The sequence below is a fragment of the Trichomycterus rosablanca genome, chromosome 6 (assembly GCF_030014385.1).
Source record: "Trichomycterus rosablanca isolate fTriRos1 chromosome 6, fTriRos1.hap1, whole genome shotgun sequence".
In the NCBI taxonomy this organism is placed as follows: Eukaryota; Metazoa; Chordata; class Actinopteri; order Siluriformes; family Trichomycteridae; genus Trichomycterus; species Trichomycterus rosablanca.
Genome location: NC_085993.1, coordinates 35,188,010 through 35,200,355, shown reverse-complemented (window position 1 = coordinate 35,200,355; position 12,346 = coordinate 35,188,010). Strand labels below are relative to the sequence as shown.

The window sequence follows — 12,346 nt, the reverse complement described above, 5'->3', positions numbered from 1 at the left end:
CTGAGACAAAAACTATGGGAAAATGCAAAAAAAAGAGTGCATTATTCTGTTAAATCTGACACAGACAGCTACAGAAAACCAGCGGAGTGAATACAACAGTGAAGTCATGTGGGGGTACCTGGGTAGACTAAAACAGGTATCTGATGGTACACACAAGAGTCGTTTAGTACTGACATAAGGAGAAATGTATAGCGCTTGGCTGACACTTGTGTTCTCTAAAACTTTATAGCATGTGAACTGTTGTGTGTTGGATGTGTTTAGGGACTCAGCACTGGCGAGTAACAGGCTGCCCCATGCCAGCTCTGTGGCTCATATAGAAAGTGTACTGCAGCAGCTGGATGAAGCTCAGGCTCATATGGAGGAACTGTTCCATGAGCGCAGAATTAAACTTGATATCTTTCTGCAGTTGCGTATCTTCGAGCAGTACGCCCTGGAGGTGAGTGCAAGTGAAATCATGATGTGGGATGCTGATGAAGACAATTTACTGATGCGTTTATGTGTGTAGGTGTGTGTGTGTGTGTGTGTGTGTTTGTGCATGTTTTCTTTAGAATAATGACCTGAACTCAAAGAGCTTATCTGTTTGAACAGATGGGTTTGGTAATTCAGTGTGAATCAGTATTTGTTTATTTTTTGGAGGGCACTGTGTGTGTGTGGGATACACAAGGTCAGTAAATACAAAGTTGGTGATTTAGTGTGGGAGTTTGTTACACAGCAATATGTGTTTTATCTAGCATGTAAGCACTGAAACATTGTGTCTACATTTCTGTTATTTTTGCATGCATGCACAGATTAGAACAGAGTTGTATGTGGGTGTAGATGTACAACCCCAAATCAGAAAATTAAAACAGAGTTTCTTACATTTTATTTTACTGTAGACAGTTTGGACCCAAGATATTTTATGTTTTGTCTGCTCAGTTTCATTTTATTTGTTTCAATCCATCCATTCCTGCATTTCAGTCCTGCAACACGTTACAAAAATGGGAATTTAGGGCTAGTAATGAACTAAAAATACTAAATAATAATGTGATTTCAAACAGGTGATGTGAACAGGTTATTGTTATCATGATTGGAGGCATCTGGGATGGACCATCATACAATGGAAACATGTTTTGTGGTCAGACAGATCAGTATTTCAGATCATTTTTAAAAGAAATACACGCCGTGTGCTCCAGACCAAAGACGAAAAGGACCATCCAGACTGTAATCAGAAACAAGTCAGTGCTCTTGGCAAAGGTCATTTACACTTGTTTTGTCATTTACACTGTGATGGCAGCATTAATGCAGAAAAGTACATTGAGATCTTAGAGCAACATATGCTGCCTTCAAGACGTCATCTTTTCCAGGGACGTTCATGCATTTTTCAACAAGACAATGCAAAACCACATGCTGCACACTTGCCTGCCAGAGAGAATGTGTGGAGAATGTATATATTTATTGTATATAGCTTATAACAAAAAGGTGACAATAGCAACCCCATACTGTTGCACACCGTAAGACATGTTTGCAGGAAGAATTGGACAAAATAACACCTGATACACTTCATCACTTATCAGTGCCAAGATGTCTTTTAAATGTTATGAGAAGGAATGATAACATTACAAAGTGGTAAATGCTTTACCATTCCAACTCTTTTGGAGTGTGTTTCAGGCCTGAAATGCAGGAATGGATGTTTATTAATAAATGAAATGAAGTTGAACAGACAAAACATGAAATATCTCAGGTTCATCCTGTCTGCAATCAAATAAAAGTCAAAGTAAATGTAAGAAACTCTGTGTTCTTACTAGCATTTTCCATACTGTCCCAACTCTATTATTATTATTTTTGTTGGGTTTAGGGTTGGGGGGGTTAGGGTTGTGAATTGGGTTAGGAGGGGTAGTGTTGGTTATGAATTGTAGTCTGTGTACACAAGTAAACTAATAGAATTTGTTCAAAAGGGTTTGTCAGTGTTTGCTAACTTACCTCTAATCATACAAGACTGGTTTGTAATATTTGCAATTTTCTATACGGAAGCTGTTAACAAATGAAAAAAATTACCAGGGTTCAACAGTCGTTTTACATGTCTTCCCAGTCTACTTATCTGTGTGGGTTTCCTCCAGGTATGCAGTTTTACTTTCACACTCCAAATAAGTGACTAAGCCCTGTGTCTGCATGCCCAAAACTGACCCAACTGATCCAAAAATTGATGCTTGGGCAGCATTGTGCCTCAGAGTGAAGGGATCATCTGGATTCGATCCATGCCCTTAGTCACTGTCTGTTCCAAATTTTACATTTTATTTCTGCATCTGTGTGGGCTTCCACAGTGTGACTGTGTGAATGTTATACCATTATAATTATATATGAATTGAATAATACTTGTATTCATCTTTTCACACAGGTAACAGGTGAGCTGGACGCATGGAAGCAGGACCTGCTGCGCCAGGCGAGTGAATTTAACACAGAGGAGCTGACGCTAGCCGAGCAGAGACTTCACCGCCACACCGAACGTAAACTAGCTATGAACAACATGACCTTCGAGGTGATCCAGCAGGGCCAGGACCTACATCAGTACATTATGGAGGTGCAGGCCTCAGGTGAGACACAGAGCCTGGTTCGGGCCATAGGTTTTTACTGGAGGGATTTATCCAAACACACTGCACTGTTTCCTCTTAGTGTAACCCATATTTAGGACATGTTTATATCAGTGGTGTAACTAGGAGCTCATGGGCCCCAGTGCAAAAAAAATGTTGGGCCCCCTCAACAAATGTTTTATATATATAATATGTTTTATTCCATATACAGTATATCGGTGTTTGCTATATATTTCCTGTTTGGCTTGCCATAATGCATGCATAATATGTGCAGCCAATGGGGGGGGCAGTGAGGTGGGTGGTTGAGTTCATGTCGTGGAGGGGCCCCCCCCTGCCATGGGCCCCAGTGCACCTGCCCCCCCCCCCGTAGTTACGCCACTGGTTTATATGTAGCAGTAGCTACCTTATCTAGGTAGGTAAATGCTTAATTTAGAGATAATGAAAAAGAAAATAAACACTAGCCCCAGTACAACTAACAGTCTAGAAATCCCTCACCGCACCCCACCCCACCCCACCCCTAATCAAATTGTACACTCTATATCCATAATGTGCTTTTAAGGGTCTGTCCAAGGTTTGGTTTTGCTACCAGTCACATACTTCAGATATCACTGATTAATCTCTAATTGCTAACAGTAAATTACATCTAATCAAGATTTTTTAATCAATTCTGTTTAAAAGCTTCAGACAGAAGCAATTCTGGGACTGTTAAGAACATTTTCCTAGAAAATGCAGAAGCTTTCACATTAAAATTAATTATTTAAGGGTTAAGCTGATATAGACTATCATTTGAATCTCTGATTAAGTGCTCTTGATTTAAAAATGTCTGAGGTGCAGTATAGCATGCTGTGAAACTCCCTCAACAGAGACAGTTAAGTGCCAGGGCTTAGAGTTGCTGCAGAGAGTCAGCATGTTTTGGAGACTATGGAACTTGTAGATGTACTAGGAAGTGTCACTTTTAGTATTAAAAAAGTTTCTTTGGTTATTTTAGCTGAAAACATTATAGAGCTGAAGAGCAAGGTTCTAAAAGTAAAAATGACATGAATATTGGTTTTTTATTCAAATCTGAAAAGACTGATTTACCATGTGCTACTTGACTACAGAATGAGACTATTTATTGATATTTTTCTACATGCCTTTTTAGCCTGCTTTCACCCTGTTCTTCAATGGTCAGTACCACCACAGGACCACCACAGAGTAGGTATTATTTAGGTGGTGGATCATTCTCAGCACTGCAGTGACACTGACATGGTGGTGGTGTGTTAGTGTGTGTTGTGCTGGTATGAGTGGATCAGACACAGCAGCGCTGCTGGAGTTTTTAAATACCGTGTCCACTCACTGTCCACTCTATTAGACACTCCTACCTAGTTGGTCCACCTTGTAGATGTAAAGTCAGAGACGATCGCTCATCTTTTGCTGCTGTTTGAGCTGGTCATCTTCTAGACCTTCATCAGTGGTCACAGGACGCTGCCCACGGGGCGCTGTTGGCTGGATGTTTTTGGTTGGTGGACTATTCTCAGTCCAGCAGTGACAGTGAGGTGTTTAAAAACTCCGTCAGCGCTGCTGTGTCTCATCCACTCATACCAGCACAACACACACTAACACACCACCACCATGTCAGTGTCAATGCAGTGCTGAGAATGATCCACTATCCAAATAATACCTACTCTGTAGTGGTCCTGGGAGAGTCCTGACCATTAAAGAACAGCGTGAAGAGGGGGCTCACAAAGCATACAGAGAAACAGATGAACTACAGTCTGTAAATTGTAGAACTACAAAGTGCTTCTATATGGTAAGTGGAGCTGATAAAATGGACAGTGAGTGTAGAAACAAGGAGGTGGTTTTAATGTTATGGCTGATCGGTGTGTATTGATAATATATTATCATGGACTTAATGAAATACCATGCATCTGCCAATAATCTAAAATCAGCTGCAACTGGGTCTTCTGGTAGGACATAAAACCAAATTCACACAAAATGGTTCATTAAGCCAGAATTGAGCCTTTCCCAGCTTAGCTCAGGACTATAAAAAGACTCTATTAGGTTGACAAAGTATTCTCAAATAAACCAACTTCCCTTAAAGGTTACTTATGTCTTAAATGTTCAGTGTGAGGTTAATTACAGATTACAGATAGATTATAATTGCATTATGATGTTGTGTAAGTGGGAATTTTGTTTGTTAGGCTATTAATTTTTTTCTCTAATATGTCCAGCTCCAAGATTACATGAGCTGTACAATATAGGCATGATTTTGTAGCCATTAGCAGGAGCAGCAGTAAAAAATGATGGAGTCTTAGCAGGTGGGACAGAAAGAGCACCATGTGTTGGAAGAAAAAAATGGGGGAAAATATTCGCTGGCCTTTATTTCCTCAGCAGATGCAAATGCACAGACACTCCTCTCTAATTGCACATCAGGTGTGTTTATCATGTGTATCCGAGCACGTGTGTGTGAGATGGCAGGACCATGTGTGATGTGTGCCACTCCACCTGGTTGCTTGGTAACTCTGTGCTGAATAAAGCTACGCTCTATATTTAAGCTCACTTGGGTGTCAAGTCTTCGCCTCTGGCACCATCCTAAGGTGCCATTATAATCAGAGACCAAACCATGCCATACTATTTTCATCTAGGCTCATGGTTCAGAACACAGCACCGCCTGCTGAATGATTGGTTGCAGTCCTGCACTGTTCTGTGTAATGACTCCCTTGTTCCAACACCTGAAAAGACTGCTAATTAGCAGAGGAGCTAATTATGAAGCCACTGTGCACTTTGTAGCTAATTAGACAGCCACATAATAATTGTTGTTTTTGGCTGTGTGCAAAAGCAATTGAATGTGAAATATGATATGCGTAAAAAATGGAACCCTAGGTTTAAATAAATGTGGCCACTCTTCCTACTTTGTGGATTTGGCTATTGTAGCTACTGTCAGTCAAATTTCTTCCTTTTTTATTTATTAGGATTTTAACGTCAAGTTTTACACACTTTGGTTACATTCATGACAGAAATAGCAGTTATTTGTTATTAACCAGTTCACAAGTTTAATATCAAACCTCACTTGCATGTAGGGTGGCCAGCCGTCTGGTTTTAGGTCGGACAGTCCGGCTTCTCAGCTGCCAGTCCTCCATCCACGCAACGCTAGGACGGACACTTAAAAATCCTGCTTTTGGAGTGAACTGGTTTCATTTTTGATCAATATTATCTGTCATTGGCTCGGGTACACATCAAAACAAATGCTTTGTATTTAATTAGTTTAACAGCCTCATTTGACTGATTATAGTGCTACCACTGGCCAATCGCAGAAGGTCCACCCTCTAAATGCTAGTCTGTGGTTGGGTGGTTGAATTTCGCCCGCTCGCTCTGGTCTGTATACACCTCTAATATAGTCACTCAGCTCTCATGCTCAGGAACGCTGTGAAAATGCCAAAAAGTAAACTTTTGGTGGCAGCGTGGAACGGACTTAAATATCAAAAGTAGTCACAACATTTAGTGAGTAAAACAGTAATTTGTTATAGAATTCTTGCTTAAATTGGTCAAAAACTGTTATATGGGTTATGGTTTCATTCTGTGTGTTGTGGGACAGGGGGGGTTCCTGGTATGATGTCCTCCTTTTTGGGGTGTAATGTCCTCCTTTTTGTGGCTATGAATGTGGCCACTCTACTTGCATGTCTTTGGACTGTGGGAGGAAACCGGAGCTCTCGGAGGAAACCCACACAGACACGCGGAAAGCATGCAAACTCCACACAGAAAGGACACGGACCGCCCCACCTGGGGATCGAACCCAAGACCTTCTTGCTGTGAGGCGAGAGTGCCACCCACCCTAGTCAAATAACAATAAACATGCCATGCAATCCCCTGCTACCCCAGCATAAATCATGTAATGTAATGTAAATCCTGATTCATCTTGTTTTGCGTATGTGTGTGTGGTAAAGGTATGGACCTAAGTGGAGAAAAGGATGTGGATCTGGCTGCTCAGGTCCAGGAACTGCTGGAATTTCTTCATGAGAAACAGCAAGAGCTGGAACTAAGTGCTGAACACACCCACAAACGTCTAGAGCAATGTTTACAACTACGCCATCTACAGGCTGAGGTCAAACAGGTCTGTATCTGTCTGCATTCATGCACCACACTATAATCAGTCCATTTCACTAAGCTCACCGTGAGCATACCAGGGTTTTGTTTGAAAATGTGTGTGCAAAATTACATGAAATTTAATGGAATTTAATGGAGATAAGTGATTTAACAATGTTTGCATCCAGGAAACATAAAACTCACCAGAGAAACCAGACATAATTTTATATTCTAATTCAAATTTCTTAAAATAGTGGACTTGCCTGCTATTGAAATATACTGGTTGAGATTTAAGGGTGCGCACTGGTCAGCATGCAATTGTTTTACTGTTGCAAATAAGATAGAAGTACAGTGGTACCATGAAACTCAACGTCAATTGATTCTGGGAGTGGCGTTGAGTTTCAAGCAGTGGCGGCTGCTGGTCTTTCAAAGAGGGGAAGCTCATTGTCGGCTTACATCATAAAATTTGTCAATTTATTTATACATAAATTCTGCCCTCCGTTCCTTTTCAAGAAAATGGCCTGTGATTGAACAAGGAAATGTTGAAATTATGTTAAACTGAAACAAATACTATGAGTGTGTTTTATTTACACAATCAACAATGGAAATGGTCAAGTAATTTCACCAAGCAAATACCAAGAAATGGTTTGCAGTTTGTCTTTCGACTTCACTCGCAAAATCCGCGAAGGGACTGAAGCTCCCAGTGATTAAGTGATGGTGTAGAGATAAAAATAGCTGTCAATCAAAACGGGATTCAGCCTTTCGACTGATCCTCCAATCATCTTGCAGAAGCTCCGCGTCCAGACCCGCCCACAGCTCCATTCACCCCCAGAGACGCTCAGCGTCAGGGGACGGGACAAAATCGTGGCATTTATCCAATGACCGGCGAATTTCGAAGCAATGAAAAAACCATTCCATGCAGTCCCGTTGAAGTGAATAGACACTCAGCTACTACAGGCAAATGCATTGACGCTGCGGGAGTTAACAAAATCGAGTCCGTCGATTTGTGATAAGTAGCTGATTCTGAACGAACTCGTCTTCGAGATGAACGTGTTCTAACGCATTTGTAGTCAATAAAATGTTAACACAACTGTACATATTTGACCATTTAATTTTTGACATTTTAGGGGAAGCTGAGCTTCCCTTGCAGTCTTAGAGAAATTGCCACTGGTTTCAAGGTATTTTTTCCCATAAGGATGTATGGGAAATCTGTTAATGCATTCCATGGTCCCGTGAAACTGCATTTATTTTAGGCTAATGTAAAATAATAGGGTTGTTTTTGATGCTTATACACTTAAAATAATAACACAATAATATAAAAACACTGAAATAAAAAGCTGATTCTTACAATTTCTCAGAACCCCCACAGTGACACAGAACCCCCACTGACACAGTGAGGAAAATCCAGCTGAACACAGAGCTTTCAGAGTGGATCTGAAGGTTATTCCACACAAATGAAGTTTTGTCTCATATTTGCACTTTGATGACTTATTACAGCACCATTCAATGCTGAGCGCTAAACAAAGCTACTGTTCATTGTTAATTTGAAATTAAATAAATACATTTTTAAAAAACAAACTGAACACTGAATTGAGTTTATGGGAAACGTTGAGTTTAAGGGGAAAATTTTCTCGATGAAGGGCGTGGAGTTTCAAAAATTTTGAGTTTAGGGGACGGGTTACAAGGTACCACTGTATCTGAAAACTGAAGTGAAACTGCCTTTTTAATAAATACAATAAAAATTTTAATATAAAACAAAACTAATAATTTAATGCTTACATTGCCCCTGATGCTTACAGTGCCCCTGATAGTCACATTTCTGACAAACCTCCGAAAGCCCTTCACTCTGCCACAATTTACTGCAAACAAAAAACTCCCTTATAAATGGCTAACAAATATCTAGACAACTGAATGGTTGAAATAATGTAATCAAAGCAAGTGTTTTATAAGATACAGAAAAAAAAAAACTGGCTGGGTTATGTTCCTTTTGTTTGGTTGGGGGTGGGGTGGTGGACAGCACACAATTCACAACTGTAATTTGCTTAGTAACCATTACAGCAACTTTATTGCAGTATTACCCACCCAGACTACAAATTGGTCTGAAATTAGATTGATTAAAAAGTTAAAATGTCTTTAATAGTTGTATTTTTCTTATTTACTGGGGCTGAATTAGCTTAGCTTGGTAAAAGCAAATTGGATAAGCTACGGTCAACGAAGGTAGAAATATCTGAAGACTAGAGTGAAACTGCTTTTTTAAATAAACAAAATACAATTTGAACTAATAATAATAATTTAATAAATTATAAATAGCTAATAAAAAATACAGAGCTGGGCTGGCTTGCTTACATTGCCTCTGATAGTCATATTTTTGACAAACCTGCAAAAGCCCTTCACTCTGCCACAATTTACTGCAAACAAAAAACAGCCTTATAAATGCTCTTATACTAACAAATATCTAGACAACTGAATGGTTGAAATAATGTCATCAAAGCAAGTGTTTTATAAGATTAAAAAACAGAAAGAGGGAAAAAGCAGAACCATACTGGCTGGGTTATGTTCCTTTTGTTTGGTTGGGGGTGGGGTGGTGGACAGTACACAATTCACAACTGCAATTCACTTCGTAACCATTACAGCACCTTTATTGCAGTATTACCCACCCAGACTACAAATTGGTCTGAAATTAGTTGGATTAAAACGTGTAAATGTCTTTGATGATTGTGTTTTTCCTGTTTACTGGGGCTGAATTAGCTTAGCTTGGTAACAGCAAATTGGATAAGCTACTGTATAACAATGTATAACATTTTGGGTGTGGGATGTAATTTGGTCTCCCGAGTTAATTATAGGCCAAAATATTGTATTTATAAATTCTGCAAAAGCAGGCTGATTTCCCAGATTGCCCATTGTAAGCCTGACCACAGCTGGTAAAGCTATGTGATCAGCAAGTTTTTAGTGTGAACAGAACTTTAAACACCTGGATTTACGCTGATAGAAGTAAAACAATCTATGTGAGTTGTGTGACTAAGTAATGCCATTAATAATTAAGCTAGATACACACATGCACATGGTGAGGTAAGACCAACTGCAAAAATGCATCATGTTGTATATGATAATTATTCATATTTCATCATTTCTTAGTTTTTATAGGGCACTTAAGTATAAATCTGTACTTTGTTATATTTGAAATACCAATTTACACTATAAGGATGAAACTAATTATTGAATTAATGTGTTCAAGCCACAACAATTGCTAACAGGTGTAATAAATCAGTTATACAACCCCTGGCAAAAATTATGGAATCACCACTCTTGGAAGATGTTCTGTCAGTTGTTTAATTTTGTAGAAAAAAAATAAATCAGACATGCCACAAAACTATCATTTTTCAAAATGTCAACCTTCTGGCATTAAGAAACAATAAAAAAAACTAAACTGCAAATTACAGAGTGATTCCATAATTTTTTCCTCAGATTTGAGTGATTCCATATTTTTTTCCTCTACTTGATCTAAAAAAAAGCAATTGTGACTGACCACAACTATTATATTTGTTTCTTTTTTTATTGTTTCTTAATGCCAGAGGGTTGACAGTTTGAGAAATGATAGTTTTGTGGCATGTCTGTGATTTATTTTTTTTCTACAAAATTAAACAATTGAAAGAACATCTTCCAAGAGTGGTGATTCCATAATTTTTGCCAGGGGTTGTATAAAGTAAATTCTATGCTTTCCAAGTTTGACTTTGTCCCTGTGCTCAAAGCAAGGTCTATAATATTAAATTTTGGACTGTAGGAGAAAACCAGAGCTCCTGGAGGAAACCCACACAGACACTGCATCCCGCTGCCCACTGGGAGTAGCTGTGGGAGTGATATAGAGGTAGTGACAGCGGTGTTTGATGGCCTTTAATTCCTCAGTAGACACAAATGCACAGACACCCCTCTCTAACTGCATATCAGGCATGTTTACCATGTGTATCTGAGCACATATGTGTGTGAGATGGCAGGACCATGTGTGATGTGTGCCACGCCACCTGGCTGCTTGGTAACTCTGTGCTGAATAAAGCTACACTCTACATTTAAGCTCACCTGGGTGTTAAGTCCTTGCCTCTGATCATTATAATCACAGACCAAACCATACCATACCATATTTATCTAGGCTCATGGCTCAGGAAGAACATGCAAACTCCACACAGAAAAGATCCTGACCGCTCCACTTGGGAATCGAACCCAGGACCTTCTTGCTGTGAGGGGACAGTGCTACTCACCAAGCTACCGTGCAACTCAAGGTCTATAAAGACAAGTTTGGTTTAAAAAAACTCCAGTGGCCTGCAGAGTGTCTTGATCTCAGCCCCACTAAGCTACTTTGGAATGAACTGAAACATCAGTGTCCAGCCATACTAATGCTTTTGACAGAATAGGCACAAATTCCCACAGACATACTTCAGTCTTGTTGTTGCTGTTATATCTGAAGTGATCACATAGAAGTCACTCTGCACGTCCAATTGCCCTATTGCGTCATGCTTCCTCTCCACCAATGCCGATCTCTGCTCTGATTGAGGAGAACGAAGCTAACCCACGCCCCCTCCGACACGTGGGCATCATGCCGTATGCATTTTATCACCTACACATTGACGAGTGCAGTGCAGCTTAGCTGCGTGTACGGAGGGACACACCCTAAGAGCACTCCTTTCTCATCTCTGTGCAGGCGCCATCAATCAGCCAGCAGAGGTCGTAATTGCATTAGCTATGAGAGAGACCCTATCCGGCTTAGTCCCACCCATATGAACAACAGGCCAATTGTTGTTCATGTGGCCGCTCAGCCTCAGCCGGCAAGGCAGAGCTGAGATTCGATTCGTGTGTTTTTACTGCTGCACCACCTGAGCGGCCGAAGTCACTCTATTTTAATACTACTTGTCTCTGAAATATCTGACAAGCTCATGGTCAGGTGTCCAAATACTTTTGACCAAATAGTGTAGCTCTGGCTTGGTAAAATTTTTTATTTAAAATTCTCTGCGATGACTGACTGGAGATAAACACACTCAAACTCTTGGCATAAAATAAGACATACAGCCACATTAGCACCCCTTGCAGCAAACTTACATTTACATTTACATTTTCAGCATTTAGCAGACGCTCTTATCCAGAGCGACTTACAGAAGTGCTTCTATAGTGAACATTTCATTTCTCAAGTTTAGGTAAACAACAGTCGAAGAACACAAATCTGCTAAAACCTGTTAGAACCAAAGTGCCTTTTTATTTTTATTTATTTTAATTTTTTGGAAATGGAAAAGAATGGAACAAAATGTTAGTAAATAAGTACAAGTCAGCCTAAGTGTTTAGTAAAAAGGTGGGTTTTTAATCGTTTTTTTAAAGACAGCAAGAGACTCAGATGTTCGGACAGACAGAGGAAGTTCATTCCACCACTTCAGCGCTAGAACAGAGAACAGCCTTGATGCTTGTCTTCCTTTAGTCCTGGATGGAGGCTCAAGTCGAGCGAGACTAGAGGCTCGGAGGTTGCGTGGTACAGAGCGGGGTTTGATTAGGCCACGAAGGTAGCTTGGGGCTGGTCCATTTTTGGCTTTGTAGGCGAGTGTCAGTGTTTTATACTGAATGCGTGCAGCTACAGGAAGCCAGTGAAGAGAACGTAGCAGTGGGGTGATGTGGCAGTGTTTGGGTTGGTTAAAAACCAGACGTGCAGCTGCATTTTGAATGAGCTGTAAGGGTTTAAT

General features: G+C 40.0%; 1 protein-coding gene across 1 annotated transcript in view; it reads left to right on the top strand.

The window, feature by feature from the left end:
- kalrnb (kalirin RhoGEF kinase b) overlaps positions 1-12,346 on the top strand; it is a 159,914-nt gene that overhangs the window by 69,852 nt on the left and 77,716 nt on the right. The window contains exons 13-15 of the mRNA XM_062997761.1: positions 262-436; positions 2,375-2,570; positions 6,491-6,657. Coding sequence (XP_062853831.1) covers positions 262-436; positions 2,375-2,570; positions 6,491-6,657 — 538 coding nt within the window. The remainder of the gene's footprint in view (positions 1-261; positions 437-2,374; positions 2,571-6,490; positions 6,658-12,346) is intronic.